This window comes from Xiphophorus couchianus, chromosome 17 (genome assembly GCF_001444195.1).
Source record: "Xiphophorus couchianus chromosome 17, X_couchianus-1.0, whole genome shotgun sequence".
NCBI lineage: Eukaryota > Metazoa > Chordata > Actinopteri > Cyprinodontiformes > Poeciliidae > Xiphophorus > Xiphophorus couchianus.
In genome coordinates this window covers 6245157-6263783 of record NC_040244.1, presented here as the reverse complement: position 1 = coordinate 6263783, position 18627 = coordinate 6245157, and the positions used below count along the sequence as shown (strand labels likewise).

General features: G+C 36.7%; 1 protein-coding gene across 5 annotated transcripts in view; it reads left to right on the top strand.

Moving 5' to 3' along the window:
* The window catches only part of anks1b (ankyrin repeat and sterile alpha motif domain containing 1B), a 184485-nt gene that overhangs the window by 114567 nt on the left and 51291 nt on the right, over positions 1-18627 (top strand). For all 5 annotated transcript variants that reach the window (XM_028043366.1, XM_028043365.1, XM_028043368.1 and 2 more), the window contains 4 exons: positions 237-423; positions 14030-14652; positions 15878-16000; positions 17844-17913. In XM_028043366.1, coding sequence (XP_027899167.1) covers positions 237-423; positions 14030-14652; positions 15878-16000; positions 17844-17913 — 1003 coding nt within the window. The remainder of the gene's footprint in view (positions 1-236; positions 424-14029; positions 14653-15877; positions 16001-17843; positions 17914-18627) is intronic.

The following is an 18627-nucleotide window of genomic DNA, read 5'->3' as shown; positions in this document are numbered from 1 at the left end:
AACGGGCTTAGCAAGTTTTCATTCTCATGTTAGAAAACATCCAGTTGTGCTCTAAAATTGTATATATGCACCCAGATATCATTTACTCTTTTGCTCAAAATACTGCAGATAGGCCTGGTGGAGGCAAATATTTGGTTCCTGTTTAACTTTTTCAGAGCAGCAAGGAGTTAGGTTTTAATATGTAGCGTATTGTTTCATCTCACTAGACCTGGTCTTTGTTCTTCTTTTTTATTCAGCCCAAGCAGCGCACGTCCCTGTCTTCCTCTCTGGATGTCCAGAGGCCAGTCAACCACAGCTGCGAACCCAGTGAGGTGAGCTCGTCTCTGGGCTACGCCAGCTTCAGCACCAGCCCTCCTGCCAGCCCCCCCCTCAGTCCCAACCAGGAGGACTCTGCAGGCTCCAACGACGACTGTCAGCTCACAGGTAGAGCCCTGGTGTTGATATTTCAAACTAAATGACCACTGTTTTGAGAAGAAAAAACATTAAAACCTACACATGCAGTGTTTATCCATCTGCTGACTTAGTTATAGGCGGTTTTAGCTCAATAGTTTATATGACTTTTGGCTTTAAGGGTGAAAAACATATTTTTTCGTCACTGATGTTCTTTTTTTGCTGCATCTTTGTTGCCAGACAAAGCACAGAAGATAATCGCTTCTGCCCCTGGGACCAAATGAGATTTTATTCCCTTTGCCCTTGGTGTCAAGGAATTGAAATCATATTTCTGCTCCTGTCACACAGGAGGGTAAACCCAAGAGGTAGACAAACACCTTATAGGCAGAAGTCAGATCTCTGGAAAAAGACTGTTGGCCTCAGATGGACTGAGGAGGCAGAAAGCTTTCCAGTCAGACTGGACATGACTGCAGAATTACAGATTATTTTTAGAGTGATCCAAAGTAATAGAAAATTGGCATCATTTGGTTCTTGAAGTAAAAAAACAAAAACTATTCACTGCATTCACAAGTTAAGTTGGTTTTATCTAATCTTAGGAAGTAAACGTTATTTAATTGAGATACCTTGTATTTTTATTAAAATCAACCATTCAATTTCAAATTTATTTGTAGATATCATGAGAAAATATTAGCTTCATATCTCAAGAAAACACGTTTTGCAATGGCAAGATAATTAAATATTTTCTTTTGAAATAACATCTTGCATTCACCATGTTCTGCCTGTCATTAAAATGAGTTTGACTCATTTTCCTGTCGACACTATTCAGCTTTAGCAATTAGTTAACTTAAATTAATATGTATAATATTAGCTCATTTACTGGTGCTAGCTAACACTAGCTGCTATGCTAACAATATGTTATATTCCAACAGTAGTTGATTGTACTTTTTTGTGCTTGAAAGTCCTATTTTAGAAATACACAAAATCACAGTTTAATTGGAACAGAGACATTTCTTCTCTCTGTGCAAATTTTACAAGAAATCATTGTAATTTTTTGGATACTTAAAATAAGTTTTAAAATGTTCAGTGTGCTGCACGTTATGTCCAGTGTGTACTTTGTGGCTAAAGTAATTTTTTCTTAACAAATTAACAGCTACCTGTTTGACTGTAGCTCTTGTAAATCAGTTTGTAAAAATCTGTGCAGCTGATAATTAGATAAGATCATCGCTCTTCTCTACATATCTTAAAATCAAGGTTTCAAAACATCAGCAGAAAAAGTTACTTTGGTTCAGTGGGGAGTCCTTTTTACTGTCATAGCAGATAAAGTGTTGTTGGTTTCATCTAATAATGCTTGTTCTCCCCTGCTGAGTTTCGGAGTTTCATCTCCAAATGGAATAGAAGCAGTAATGAAATGAGGTGGTTTCACCAACAGTTTAACGATTAAGTTGCTCAGAGACACTTTTCAGTGCATTTATTAAAGAAGCAAATAATTAAAACAAACAAATTTCCTTTCTGCTCGCTGCTTCTCTGTCAGATTTACTTCTGACCTTCATGTCATTAATGTCATTTCCTTGTCAAGCTGCTTGTGTTACCATAGCAGTGGGACTCTTTGTTGTCATGGCGAAGCAGTGTCCTTGGTTACACTCATTAACCAGTGACGTAATCATTAGTACTTCCGTCTCTCACCTGGCTTTCAGTCCAGCTGTGCCTCACACACACACGCGCGCGCCCACACACACCCCTACCAGGCACAGTGGAGTGGGAGCAGGAGAGAGGGTGTGTGTGTGTGTGTGCTTGTTTCATCCTGCTGCAGTTCAGAAACCCTGCTGGACTTTGATCGGTGTGGAGCCTGAAATGAAAAAATAAATAAATAAACCCACACCATCAATCCACAGGTGTGTGTGTGTACAGCAAACACACACCGACTTAAAAAGAGTGAAACCCTGAGACATTTTCTGCTTTTATTCCCATTGAAGTGCTGCAGCAGTAGTGGTGTAGCAGCGAGTCGTTTCCCTCTTGAAACGTCCGCCTTGGCTTGATGATGATTTCTTCTGAGGAACTAATGTTGCTCAAAGTCAAACATTTCCTGTTTTGACTTTCAATATCTTCCCTATGTTTTCCATAGGAACATATTAGAAAGAATTACTCCCTAAGTCCCACTTGAGCAGCTCTTAATCCCTTGTAACCTGTAATAGCATTAATGTGTCTTTGGTGTTTTGTTCTGTATGCAGTGAATGGGATTTTTGAATATGCTAATCTGGCTCTGCTTACATCAAAGCGTCCCAACAGACTTTCCTACCATGATGGAAAGAGCAAAGCAAAGTAAAATAATGATATGAACTTTCGGTGAGAATCAGAACTGCAGCATCTTAGTCATTTTTGATTTTTGCGGTCGTGTCCAGCACAGGTGATTGGAATATTATAGGAGAGCAAGATGGTTGAGAAAAAAAATGCCTGAGAAATAAGACATGCCCCCTGAGTGTATGATTTGTTCAACATTTAATAATTTTGGTTTGTGAGCAGATTCTTTTTTTTTAATACACAGCTACTCAACACTGTAGACTATTGTCTGGGTGTTGTTCAATTCAATAACATTGGCAGGAGAAAAATAAAATAATCAAATGCATACAAATTAGTGTGTTTGGGAACAAAGTTGAAAGTTGGTGTTCAAGTGACACCACACCACAAAATCCAGCTTTGTCATTTTGGATAAATTTGCCAACAGTTTTTCTTTGAAAGAACAAAAATAACACAGACATAAAAGCAGGAGGGTTTCCCAATTCAGCTCTTTAAATTGCTTTGGTCTTTACAATAATGCCTTGATATGATTCTGTATACAGTATATGGAATAGGGAATCCATAAAAGTGAGAGAAAACATTGAAACTGAAGTAGTTAAAGTAAATAAATGACAAAATATCACATATTCCATGAAACTCAGTGAATTTCTTGCTTTAAGCTTTTGCATAAATAAATCCACCGTATTATTTTCTTAGAATGCCTACTTTGTGTAAAACACAGGGAGATCATTAATAGTGCATACAAATACGCAATAGAACATGATTTTCTTTTATTATTTTGTTATAGACCCAAAACAGACTGGCGCCCTGGACCAAGAGCCTCATCTCCTATATCAAAAACCTCAACTTAATTAGAGGTTTAAAACAAATGTTTAACAAACCTAAACAAATTTTTTATGAAATGTAGAATTACTTTAGGCTCAACAACAAAGGTAATTTGTTTTTTATATAAAATTGTTAGAAATGTTCCTCGGACACAGAGAAAGACAACAAAGTCAGAGTTTTCAGAGTTTTGTTTTGATAGTATACGTGCCTTTTTCTAATGTTAAAAAACAAACAAAAAACCTCAACAACTTCCAAATACTTGTCCTGATATAAAAATGTTATACTATATCACTCTATTTTGTGTTAGGCATTTCTTCTACCCACCTCCTTTGCTGTTTCTCTCTTTTCCCCTCTTTCTAGTTCACTGTCTAAACTTCCTGCACCAGGAATAGATTGGCACCTATTTATTTTTTCCATTTTAAGTTTTTTCACAATTCTCTCCCCCCCGCCCCCCGCCTTCTCTCCTTCTCTGTTTTCTTCTGCCACTCTGCTCATCCCTCTTGCTCTCTCCACTTATTAGCCGTGTAAGGCTCATTGTGGGGTAACCATGGTAACTAGAGGCTAACAGGGAGAAAAGAGACGTAGACAGACCGAACAGAGCAGCATTTCATGCATGTGGGTACAGAAGACAGTCTCGGGATTCAAAGGATGCCAGTGAAGAAAGCGAGTGGGTGATGGAGAATGGGAATCTTGTGTTGCAGGGAGAGGAAGGGGATGTAATGTGAGAATTAAAAACGAGGACAAGAAAGTGAGGAATCACTTTTGTTATTCTGCATACCATATAAGGTGTTTCCTTCCTTGCCTTCACATCTGTATCTCCTCTAATTTTCTTCCCTAAAATCCATAAACTGTTCTCTGATGCTAAGCTAACAATGTACACAATGAGCCCTCCAGCCCTGCAGCAGTTTATGCTGGTGTCAGCCACCTGCGTAGGCTGCTGGACAGAAAGTAGCCCTATTTATAACCCAATCTATCACCAGGGCTGCTGTTTTGCTACATAACTCAGCTTTATGCAATCCCAGCTACAGACAGAGTACCGAATGCAGTGCAGTGTTTATGCAGAAGCAGTTGCAGTCCATGAATTATGCAGAATCCCCCTTCAATAAGTCGGTAACAAACATGCACCAACCTGCAGGTGTCAATTTGTTTATCTGGAAACGCTTTAGTTGCTGAAAACGTCATAGCTTCTTGTAAGCTCATGTTTTATTTGTTTGGGGTTTTTTTTGCAGCAGCAGCTTTCTACTTTAAAGATATACAGTTGCAAAAAATAGTTTTAAAATTTAGACAATTGAGTCATCCGAGTACTGTACAGATTTTCTTTTCCACCTTGGCTTCACTTTTTGATTCATTTACCAGATAATTTTCTTTGTCAAATTGTTATTAAACTAACAGTAGATCTCTGTTTTTAAGTGTAAAGGAGTTTAAATGATGATCAACTATAAGGTTTAATTCATTCATTCAGTTATTGTCAATGAAATAATGAATATTTGTTGTCTGCTTATCAGAACATTATTATATAAAGTATTATGGAAGAGGACTATTGCCACCAGGAATAAAAACTAGACTTTTTCTTAGAATTAACCCTAATTTTATAGTTTTAGCCAGTGATTTGTTGTTGCCAATATTCATCACAAACCCATCTCACTGAACAAGTCTGATTATTTTGTGTCCATTTTTCTCTTTTGTTCAGAGCTACATCATAGGTATTCACTCACCTTACAGTGCAAACATCCCAACCGGGACGAAACTAATCAATGATCTTGATCAGTCAATGAGCCTTCAGTACCTGAACAATGGACAGTGTTGTGTGTTTGACTGCACTGCTTGTTTTACACAAATAATCCACCTTAAACTCATTAAACTGATGATGTTGGAATCAAACACTAATCAAATATCACTTAGCCCACCTGCACAACATAACATGATGCATAACTTTAAAAACATTATTTTATTTTGTAAGACACACCTACAAATACCCCAACAAAGCCTTGAGATGTACTGTTCTCATTAGAAGAGGAACAAAACTTAGCAGGACTTTACGTTTGTGTCATAAATTGAAAGTATTTATTATTGGTGAGTACCGGACTCTGTAATTTAACTCTAATTAACCTAAAGTTGTAATTAATGATTAGTAAGGTCTGGAACACATCTTCTTTGTTCTTGACCTGATGCAGCTGCGCTACCAAGGCAGGGTCGGGATTTTTTTCTAGTCAGTCTAAACGTTCCTTGTTTTTCTAGCCAGGATAACAAAATGATTTGTTTGCTAGTTGGCAAAACTATTAGGAGAAATTTTTATATATCCCTAAAATTTTTCTTACAGTTTTGTAGTACTGCATTTTAGCTGCATTACTGGCTCAAACCTTATAGGTTTTCTTCCACCGAATGTCTCACAGTAGTTCCATTCAGCTACTTTTGTAACTGAAAAATCTACTTAGGGTTCCTCTTTACATGGTACAATAACAGTCAATGTGCTTCGATATTTATACATTGTTCTTTCCTCATGTCTCCATCTGTTTTGTAAACAGCAAAACATCCGCAGAACATAATGCCGCTTTCCCAGTTTGGATGCTGTTATCCCTGTTTTCTCTAAATGTAGTGGTTTTCTTTATGAGCAGTTGCATCAAGTTTAGTTTCATCAAACCATGCAATTCATTTGTCTCTATATGTATTTTCAAACTGTAGCTTTCCTTTTTCACTTTTGAAGTAATGACTTCTTCCTCAGGTACAGGACTTGTTTTACTGTGGATATTGATACTGTTTTATAATTTAAGTAATTCTACCTCATTCAAAGTTTGTTTTAAAGTCAAACATTGGTCTTTTATTTATTTTTCTATCCTTTATGATTACTTCAGCATCTTGGCCCGAGAGTGTAGTGCTCCTTACAGATGGTGAGTCCAAATGCGATGAAATAATCATTAGCTGAACTAATCTGAAAGTCTATCAAACTCCTCTGCTGCACCAGCCGTTGCATATAAATGTGAGAACATCTTTAGCAGTGTAGATGGAGTATCTGCATAGTGTAGCCTGAGATAAAAACACACTAATTTGGACTTTTATTTAAATACAGTGAATTGTTCAGCATGTTTCAGTCTCTGTAGAGATTTGTCCGTGATCCTTTGCACTAAATTCAAGCTTTCCTGAGTGCTGTATTTGCACACTTGTCAATACCTGGTCCAGTCTATGCATCATTGTGTGATTTTCCATTCAGTCTTTTCTGGTTTAGCTTTTAAAAGGAAGACCCAACATAATGATGAGTCATGAAGCTCACACAGACATCCAGACTCTGTTCAGAAAAACTAAATGGAAAGAATGTGGAGAAATGTACTGTGAAAGTCATCCTGCTGTTGGTCACACAGAAAAAAAGAATAAGATCAGCGAAAACCTTATATCGTTTAACATTTTACAGTGATGTGGATGAATAAAATAACCCCTTTGTTCGGAATTGAATTCATTGTTCAGACGTTTTAGGCTTGATAATTTAAAGCATTGCAAGGTGATGAAAAAGATGATCTCCAATTTAATATAAATAAAACATCTCAACTTTGCCACTGCTTTCTGTCTCACACCAGCACTAAATGTATTTCCAGTGACACCAGTGAGAGACTTCCGTCACTCTTCATGGGACTTGAAAAATGTGTTACCACAGGAGACAAGCCTGTTGCTGTGGCAATAAACTCTGGAGTCAGAAATGAAAGAGCGAATTCAGCGTGTGGAAAGTGGCTCCCCTCCACCCGAAGGCTGGCTTTAGATACACACAGGCTATCAGCAATAAAGTAATGCTCTCAGCAGGGAGTTGCTATCTGCAGCCTTCCACAGAAAAGAGTCGAGCCCAAACTGTTTGTGCGTGTTACTGTAAAACCACTTCTGGTGTCATAAACACTTTGTCTCCAAGCAAATTACCAATGCATTCACATTTTGTTTTTAGGTACGATACAATATCCAGTGTTTTAACTGGTAAAAAGTGACAAAAAGGCAGAATTAGATACAGATTCAGATTTGTGTAATGATTCATGAGTAAGTGACTGAAAGTTTTTGGTAAAATTGTATATTTAGCTACAGTTGTTTGCCCACAAGAAATATTTTGAGGGTAAATAGCAGCAAACAGTGGTTAAATAAAAAATAATTTCCATTTTTAAATCTGGTTTTACTTTGTGAATATATTCAGATATGACTTGAAACTTTAGAGGTCACCTTTTAAACACATAGTTTGGTAAAAAAAAAAAAAAAAATCCTGAATGAGTAAAAAAAAGTGCTTTCAAAAAACATCTATAGAGCATATTTATTGGGATAAAAGTTGTAAAATTTAGCTGTGGCGTTAGAATTTCTCTTTTTTCTGTCTATTAATTTGATCATATTTGGATGAAAGTTTAATTCTCTGTTTGTTGTCTATGAACACCTCCAAAAGATAAAATAATAACTGAATTAAGAAGTTTGACCTGTTTACTGTTTTAGCCATTCCATGCAGTGCATTTTCATCAGTGCAGACAGAGCCTCTGCATAGTGTCATAGGAGGTTTTGTAACTTTTTATGAGGTTGTTGCAGAGATGATTTCTTAGTTTTTGCATATATTATCTATATGTGGCATCTGAGTTGTAACTATGTAGTTTTCTGACATGTTAGCTTATTGGCTTACTTAGAGCTCAGTTTAAGTCATAATCTGACTCTTGGTTGGAATGAAAACTTTCTGCCTGCCTCTTGAAAGTATTTTTGTTTCCACTTGACTAATTAATGTGACCTTTCCAACAACTCTCAAAAGGAAGATTTTCCTGGCTCTCATTTTTAACTCAACTAGTTTTTTGTTGCCTTTTATGTTTTCTCAACTCAATCAATTATCATGTGATGTCGCATCATCTGGATGTTGGTTTGTTAGCGCAGCCCCGCCCGTAACTGGATGTTCGCTTCAGCTCCTGCAGCACCAGCTACATGTAGAGATGACTGACAGCTCAGATATTGCTGTGTAGTTTTTAATAACAGTTGCTGCGCTGCCACAAGAGACGCAGCGACGAATGCATCCTTATCAGATGTTTGAATCATCTCTCAGGTTCTCCTGCTGATGCGCATAGAAAAGAAACAGCACAATGTTTTTTTGTTTTTTGCATGTGCGTTCCTTTGAGCCATTTTCAACAAAAATGGGGGACATGATGGTGATGTGGCGAGATTGCTTGTCACCTTTTTTTGCTCACGTTTGTTGTGTTTTTCTGGAAATTCGGAGTACTCTGTGACCTTCAGGCTGTGTTAAAATCAATAATGAATAAGGCTCGGCTCCATTTTTGATAACCTGTCATGGATACTCGACTTTTAGAAGCCTGTTGTGATCATGTCAGAATTTACTTTGACAGATAAAACCTCATTTTCACCCCATTTTCTCTTCTTTCCATTTCAACATGCTTTCACCTGGTCTCTCGTTCATGCCTCATGTCAGTCAGGCCTTCATTCTGTCAGACACTTTATTCTCCAGACACTTTTGTTCTTTTCCTATTCCTTGTTTTCAGAATCCACCCTTAACTTTACCTTCTTTTAAAATTTCGTCTTATTACAACAGACTGTTTCACCATTGCTTAATTGTCTTTCTCTCAAATTTTATTTGTACTTGGTCAGAAAATCTAAAATTAAAGTCAGTTTTATTTTCCTTTTTCCTCTTTCGTTTTTTTCTGTGCTCTTTGTATTCATTTAGTATACTTTGACACATTAAATGTGCCTCAACTGCAAGGTGGCAAGGTATTTAAATGTGAAGAATAAACCATATGATAATTTTTATACACTATTTTTCTCAACTTTATCTGTGTAAAATTGTATTAATGGTTTAATCTCAAAAGTAATTCCTCACTTCTTAAAAATCACACTTGCAACAGCTTTAACATTCTAGCGAGATCTGGTAAGAAAAGCTTAAAGTTGTAGCTAAATTATGTATTTAGCATTTTCATGATTAATGAATAAAATATTTTAGGATACTTTGATACATTTGCACAATTAGATAAGAATATTAGTTTATCTGTGAATTAATTTTCACTGATGTGACGTCCCACTTCTGAAGCCCAAATTAATTTGATATTTTTCCTTTCAATATCCTGCAATAAATGTCAGTCAATATGCAAAACAAAAAAAATGCAGAAGCAGACAGTGTTTTGTGACCAAACTACAAAAGTATTTAAAATAAGGCATATATTATTCTTAAAAAAGAAGTCAGATCAGCAGTAACTGCATTACTTCAGTGGAGAAATATTAAACTTTGAGAAAAAGTCTGTCTTTAAAGTCTGTGTTGTAAAAAATGTTAGATATAATTTTGTTTGTATTCTTTTTGGCGCCATTTCTGAAAGGAAGTAATGAAAAGCCTAATGGGATTATTTTTTTTTCGCAGTTACTATTTCCAAAGCAAAGTGAATCCAATATAGTTTGAAGTTTTTGGAAAAATAGTAAGTCTGTGTATCCTCTGTTCTCATGCAAATGGAACCAAAAAGTTAATATTTTTCTGTTGAACTTGGAAAACTTAATATGAATGGACTTCTTTTTGTTTTAACATTGCTTTCATAGTGACGTCAGACATCCAAACACGTTCCCTCAGGCACCGTAAACACAGATTTTCATAATTCTGTGAAAGATAATTACTAAAACACAATATTACTAAAACACAATTACTACGGTACATATTACTTTTTAATCTGAAATGAAATTGTGTACTCAGATTGCGTAGTTTCTGAGCATGTAATAAAGACGGCACGTCGGAGCGGGATAACCGCAGTTGAAACTAATGAAGTTAATTATGTCCACATTCCAGTTCCACGCCTTTCATAACAGGCTTACAGGCTGTGTCATATTTTACAGAGGCATATAAGGAATAGCAGCTTGTGATTTATGCTATACATCCCTGTTTTCTTTATATATATAGTGAATAAAGCCTCTTAAAATGTAGAGTCAGAAGAGAAAAAAGCCATGGAAAAAGTGTAAACATCAGCAAAACAATGTTTTTTATATTTATTCCAAAAAATATAAAGTGATTTACTATGAATAATACTAGGTTGTTTTCTTTTGATCATAGTTATCTAAGCATGACCAGATAGTGACCTACTTTCAGCTTTTTGGTTAATTTCTGAAAACTAGCGCTTGGCTGAGTGTTGTGTGTTAAAATACATGGATTTAGCGATGTATTTGTTGTTTTGTTATCCAAAAGTATATCTTAACTAAAATAGATAAGACTAAAGGACATCAAAATGCTCCATTAGTTTACATTTTTGAAGTTTTACCAAGTTTTATCACGTAATTATAAAGGAAAAAGAGAACAGAATATTTAAAAAATACTTGAGTTTAATAACTATTCAATATTCCAGTTTTCTAAGAGATAAATATATTGTTTTAAGCTCTAGATTCCCTCATATTAACTTTATTATGATCAACTCATGGTAGGCAGCTTCTAGCTTTAGCTTGGTACCTGGAAGCATTGCTTAAGACTTGAGGAACTCTTAATAAATTACATACTTGTGATGTTTACTGCACAATCACAGCTGTATTAGTGTTGTTGTTTCTTCAGAATTGAACACATCTTTTCCAAACAGTCTGTCTGCAGGCGGTGCTGCTGCATGCCACAACCTGTTTGCAATAGTGTATATTGTGTCGCAATAAAAATCCAGGTATGCAGTGGATTGCATCCACTGCTCTTTCACCATTCCATTCTTAGATAGTTGCTGCTCTTCAGCAGAGGAAGACAGAGTTTTACAATAAAAGCTTATTGCCGAACATAAACTTTGATTGCTCCTTCATTTGAGCCGGTACTTCTCAGGTAAGGAACACAGCTTTACTCAAACACATTTACTTCAGGAGGCCAGCGATTGTTTGTAGCCAAATTAGAAGTATAGCCTGTCCTGTAATCATGCTTCAATGAGTTATAATTATGCTATTTTAACTTCGCCTCTACCTGAGGTATAACCGTTGTATGCACTGTAATTTACTTTACAGATAATTTACTTTTCTGTCTATAAAAACCTTTTTTTCCAGCTCTGCTTACTCCACTTTTCCCTCACTTTTCTGGAGGTTGAAAGCTCTCAGATACCCAGAAAGTCAGGTTGTTCCCATAGCTACCAACATGCTCACCTGTTACCATTGGTCCTCAACTTTAGCAAAAAAAAGCAAAGGGTGAAGAAGAGTTCTGGGTAGAATGAATAATGTAGATGTACATACAGAGAGAATACAGTGCAAGTTTAAATATGAAAAATGTTAAGTTTTTAGGATTTAGGGAAAGAATGACCTCAAAATATTTCAATGAGTAGTTGTGCAGATTTACCATTACTATTCTATGTAAAATAAATGACATATTTCCCCACACAAGTAAATTTTCAGTGCTTTGAATCAGAAGTCAAACCGGGTTTTTTTGTGTTAACTTTGCTGCTAGCTGCAAATCTTATTCAAAATTACAAAAAAAATTCAAACGAAAAACTAATTAGAAGCCAAGCAGTTTTAATATGCGTCCACACTCCATTAGTATGTACTCAAACCAGCTTTTCAAACACCTTAGCTTGTTTAAACAGGTTGAACTTTTAGATTAAAATATTTCAAAAATGTATTTTTTTAGCTGATAGTTACTTTTTAATTAGTTGCTTCCTATAAAGAAATGCACAATCCTACACTAATGTTATTCTCCACTGAGGAGGTCAAATGTGATGGCACCAATGACCAATAATTTAACAATATTGTTAAATTATTGCTACATCATTTTTAAAAAAGTTGCTTCTTCTAAGTAGCACCTGGTTTCAATATGTGAAATAGTGCTGTGTGAAAATAGAAGCAAAGATTCAAGCAAAACCTGAGTTTTCAGAGGCGACCTGGGAAGAAAAAGTCTGAACATGATTGCAATAATCCTAGTCAGCAATAAAGCTTTAAATTTTTTGACATAACCTGCTTATAAAATATTGTATTCTGATTCCTCTGGATAAGTTAAGCAAATTTTTTGCCCATTCAGGGATTTTTTTTATTATTGAGATACAATAAAACAATTTTAAATAAAAATGAGTTCAGTTGTTTTTGCAACATGAACTTCTTAGTTATATTTCCCCTAATGTCAGACATTTACAAGTTTTGCTGGTATAATTGATGCTGTAACAACATGGATCAATTAAATATGAGCTAAATACATTCTTGAACTGCTGGACTGAGTAATATAAGTATTTAGGATTAAAGCTTTTTCAATTTGCTCAGTGCTTGTCAGAGCTTGGTTTGCTGTTGGAGAGGAGATGCTATCGGCTCTATTTCGATGGTTGTGAAATGTGTGTGTATACACAACCATCTTAAAAACACACACCCCGGGGAGAAAAGGGAGGAGTGGAGCCAAATGTTTCACTACACTTCCTAAAATCAGCAACAAAAGGTTAACTAGAAAGATTTATGAAGTGCAGTGTTGTATTTTACCAAAATAAATGTTGTGAAGACCTGACAGAATGGTTAGGGTGTAAAAATGTGGCATTTTACGTCTCATTTATTGAAAATATAAAAAAAAGTTGTTTTCCTGTCTGAGCTAAATGTGAGAACCTGCAAAAAATCAAACCCCAGACAGTTTGTCAGCTTCTCAGATCTCTAACAATTTGTTGCTAAAGAGGGCAAAGTTGGCAATACAAAGAGAAGTTTTCAAATTCTGATAATTTGCTGAATTTTAACCACTTGGCCAGTCAATGCAATTAGTTCTACCAAAAGAACCTTTTAGTTTCTGTTGGAAATTACATTTCGAGTCCGACTAACACTGAAGAATGAGTCTCATCTTCAGGCCTGGTAAACGGCGGGCTGTTAATGAATGTTCTTTGTGCTTTTCAAACACAGCAGACAGCACAGTGGTGCAGTGAAAACACAACACTCACATACTTGAAATGAAATGGCCCTCTGTTCAAGGGCTAACATCATTATTGTTCCATTTAATCACTGTTGGTTAAGTTTGTCACTTTGCTGGGGATTTCTCAGAAAAACCGACTGGCCTTGTTTTGTCTTATAAAGATGTTGCATATGTTCTTAAAACAGCCCAAGTACTTAAAAAACAGTAAATTGATGTTTTTTTGGTGTGTGTAAAATTAAACATTTCAAAAACCTCTTGATTGTTGAGTCACAATTGACTGGCTCTGTACTGTTGCCTAGCAACCCCAGCAGAGCTCCAGCACTTCCTCTGCACAGTGGCTGCTGGAAAAATCAGGTGTTTTGTTGTTGACTTACCGTTTAGAAACCACTTGCTGCATTCTCGTTGGTTGCGCAGGAGCATCTACTAATGCTTTTCAACAAAGTATGGTTGTATAATTGCATATATTTTCACGTGCAAGTTGGCAGAACTGAGCGGACTAAAATCTCATTATCTAAGAATGATTTTGTGCAAAAAATGTGATGAATCTGTTGTAAAAACCTATCCTATCCTGTTCAATGAAGGTCACTTTTTAAATAAATCAATTCTGTGTTAATTCATATAGGCATGTTCAAACTGTAGGCAGAAGATGATTATCAGCTGTGACTTCCAGGAAGATTAGTAATTTAGTTTTCCGTGTCTTTTCTGCAGACGACGGGACCTACCAGCGAGACCCGCCCCATCTATGCTCTTCCTCCAGTTCAAGTCGTCTCGTTGGGGAAAACAGAAAAAGTCTCGTCCCAGAGGAGTTCGCAGGCCTCCTTCATGGATCCTCTCCGGCTTGTGAGCCACCGGATACGCCTTATCACCTTTATAGCCCCAAGCACTTTAAATACGCTTCTTCAGAGGTGCAAGGGAGCGTGCTGCAGACTCCCGAGTTCAGCATTGTGATCGGCGGCGGAGCCTCTCAGGGTTTCTCTAGAACTGAGAACAAATCGTCTCCCCAGAGGTCCCAGAAGCCGCAGGTCGTTTACCGAACCATCTTCCACACCCGGGTCAATCAGGACCAGCTTCAGCCCAAGAACTGTGAACAGGCGGGCCTACCTGGTGGATGGTCGACACTAAACCACCCGTCCTCTTGTTCCCTGGGACAAAACGGAGACGTAGCAGAGCTTCAGGGGAAGCAGGTGGGGGGCGAGGTCAGGGACGGCTACGAAGAGAGAGCCTGCACTCTGGGGAGGATGAGGTCCGTCCCACGCAGCGTGTTGGACCTGCAGCTCTCCAAGTCTCTGTCCAAGTCCGATTCCAACCTGATGGCTGTGTCACCCATTCAGGTGAGACCTTTTTTCTTTTTTTTTTCTTTGTTCTCTGTTCAGTCTCAGTTACAAAAATCATACCTACTCCTTTTAAAATGTCAAGTCAGGCAATCATCTCATAACTTGTTGTAAATCTAATATGGCATATTTCCCCTACAAAAGGGATTTGCTAAACTTCCCATGAGATATCCATCAGCAGAAGAAATTAAATCCCACCAAGAGGCTGATAAGAGCACTGAAGAAACTATGTCTTTGCTAATCACCAGTATTCTTCAAATGTTTGGACTACAAAGTAGTATTACCTGACAGAACCAAAGAAAACATTCCTACATCACTAAAATCTCCCAAAGTATACGGACCAGTGTCTCCTCCAGCATAGCAGTCACAAATCAGTTGAGATTTGAAATAAATATTTGAATTTAGAACCATTTTTCTATAAACATGTCACTTTAGTTTCTAAAACAAAAGGAATGTTCTGCATCACCAAAACACCACCATATCAGCAGAAAAACACAGTAGCATTTTTTAACGCTGGTAGATAATGCTGCAAGTCAGTGACTCAATGTGGAGCATTCCTTAGATAGAAACTTTTAAATCTACTTACTGCACTGTTTGTTAACTAGAATTAATTGGAATTGGATTTTTAGTATTCACAGTCAGTAAATTTAATCATGACTTCACCAGAAGAAAGTGAAAGTCATAAAAGACTAAATGTTAGTTTCAGTTTAAATAACCAAATTGTTGCAGATTTTGTGTATTATTCACTTAAATTGTGACGCCACATTAAAAACACGACATTTGAAAAGGGGTGTGAACTCTTTCCAGATGCACAGTATGTGAGACTTTAAGGCTACCACAATAGTTTTAAAAAATATTTTGTCATTTGTGTCCTATTTAAAGAGAAAAAAAGTTCCTGTTTGGTGCATTTTCAACTATTCAGAATATTCATGTGTATAAATCAGAGTTTCTATGATGTGGCTTCAGCCAATGAGATAACTCAAGAATCTGGGCCACAGTGTTCCAGTGGCTGGCGCTTCATTTGAGATTTGTTTAATTCAGCCTAAATAAATTATAAACTACAGAAAATACATATTCCGTTTGATGAAAATAAAGCTATTAGCGATGAAGTCTTTTTTTAGTTTTTTAAAAGAATTTTAAGCTCAAAGATGTTTTTAAGTTTTTTTTTGCAAGTCATAGGTTATGTGTGAAAGTGTTTTTTTTTTATGTGTTGTATTTTCCTCAGGAGGAACACAGCTGGGGGTCTGGGTCCCGGGGCCAGTGGCCAGGAACGCCCGGCTCGAGAGAGGGAGCCAGCCCGGAGAAACGACTGGAGCGGACCCCGTCCTTCACCGCCGAGTGGGAGGAGGTGATGATGCAGACAGTTTAAGATCTGAATTATCTAATCAATGGCGATAATAAAGGAGGAATAAAGATTCAGATCAGTGGCTGTGCTGCGACTTGTGTATTCTTACTATAAAATTGATTAAAGCAAATCAGCATTTGGTCTCTGCAGGAAAGAAAACTGCAGCCTCAGCACCGAACAGCATCATTTACTTTCCTTTGAAACGTCCTCGACTTCCACAGCGCTAATTTACTGTGTTCCCACTCCAATGTTCCTGGACCTTCAGAGAGAAACCAAATATTTGAAAGTAGTTTGATTTGTGGAGGGTAAAGGTCAGGGGTCAAGGCTGCTGTGTTTTAGTTCCTGACATGAAAGTTATTCAGCTACTTTTTTTAAACAGACATAACTTTGAGAGATATTAAGATATTACGAATCTTTTTTAAAGGAAAAAATGCAAATGTAACAAAAAATGCAGATCTAATCATATAAATAACCTGGACTATTTTTAAAATGATGCTAATGATGCAAGTGAAAGCCCATTAGTGTATGCTGTGCCACATTTGCACGTACATGTTAATTAATTACCCAACGCAACTCCTGACTTGCTGTCTTGATGAATTACCATCAGTGTTTTTTTGTTTTTTTTCCTATTTATGGTAACATTTCTTGTCTAATTTAATGTTATCTAAATGTTATCAAATGTTTAATGTTATCTAAAAGCAGCAGTTGGAAAGAGTTGCATTATTTGCAAGAGACGAGTCACAAAAGATCCTCAGGATTCAAGCAAATTTAATTTTTGATTCAAATTTGGTATTTGTACATCATGTACTACTAATTACTGAAGTTATTTGTTAATAATTATCACTTAGGCATAGACTGTTAGGAAGTTCTCATGGTGTTCAGATGTAAATGCTTTTATTTAAAGAAAATAAAAACAGAATAGCATGCATATCTCAAATGAAATTAATTTGTCCTAAAAGAAATTTCCAGACTGAAATAAGGCGGCAGGCAGAAGATGTTTCCTTACGTTTTTAGACTAAATGTATGCAACAAAGCCTGCTTGGATGTTCTCAGTGAGAGCGGTGTTTTAAAACATTGACATAATTAAATATATAAGTTGCAGTAGCATCTAGTCTGTCCTTAAACTCATCTGCGTTGGGATATTTGGCAGTGCCAATTTATTTACCGTCAAATAGGGTTTTCTTCATAATCCTCTTGCAGCTTGGTTTGTCCGTGTTGGTTTTGTTTCTTGTTCTAGACGAGTTTTTCCTTCCGTTTAACTTTCCATCAATGTGCTGTGAAAAGCCAGCTTCTCTATCAGTGATATTAGGTGGCTTACCTTCCTCGTGGAGGATTTAAGTGACTGTTAGCTGGACAACCGTGAAGTCAGCCACGATCTTCACGTTCATAACATGGAGATAATATAACATTTCTGTACTGGAAATTTGTTACTGTTGGTTAAATTTTCAGAAAAAACTATGTTTTTTTTAAGTCCTAGACATATATTATTCCTTGTGTAACGGATCTGATTAATTAGCTTGTTGGGGTGTGATTGTGATCACTGCTTGTGAGACTCTGTGGATGGCGGCTCTGCTGCCTGGTTGACAAATGAGCAGGTTGTACAGTTCAGTGGTTAGCAGCATGTCCACTGTGCTGCAGCCAGCAGTCACTCTTCCTCTCTTCATCTCGGTTCAGCTGTCTAAAAGTTTCCGGCTGACACTCAGCATCCCGGCTGCTATAAGGATCACATTATGTGACGCATGAATCCAGAAATAGGAAATAGCTTTATTCCTGGGAAATAACTTTTCCCCCTATTAATATGTACTGTACACATTGCTACCTCTCTGTCTGTTTCCCGTCTGTTTAGATTGATAAGATTATGAGCTCCATCGGCGCGGGGATCGGCAGCGGATTGGACGTCAAGGAGGTTACCTCAGGTAAACAGCATCCAGTGTGTTCGAGTGTGGGTGACTTAAAGAATAAATCCTGGTAAAACACAAGATTGATACCTAAAATATATCAACTGTCACCACATTCCCCAAAATTGAGCAGATATTTAGTTAAGCCATCAGATAGTTTTGCAGATCAACATAAGAACCAGGCATTTGTAAATACTCAAATAAATAGATCAGTTTGTGTTTTAAATCCAATTAAATCAGAAAGCTTGATGACTGGGCTTGACAGCACAGGCAAAGTATCTCAATTGTGTTTGAATACTATAGAAATGCCACAAGTTAAGATAAATACAGAAAAAATATTTTAAGGAAAAGATCTCTATCTTATGACATACCAAAGCCAGTGTAATCAAAACAGAATATGAAAACAGAGCTGGGAGAAATACACTAAGACATGAAATTGAATAAAAAAAATTCAGCTTACATAAATTTGTGAGGTAAAAGTAAATGGGAGCTGAATCTGATCTTATTTAGTTTCTCTCAGGGTTTTTGTTTTTGTTTTTACTGTAGTAATATTCACACAGTCGTTCTCTCAAATGCTCACTTTTATACGCCGATGTGCAGCTTGATGAAAGCAGAAAAATGTGAGGGGAAAAAAACCCAAACAAATTAATAAAAAGAAAGGGTTGCACTGAATTTTTGTCGATGCAGTCATCTGAAAAATAGGTTTATTTTTATCTAAAAGCAACTTGACTC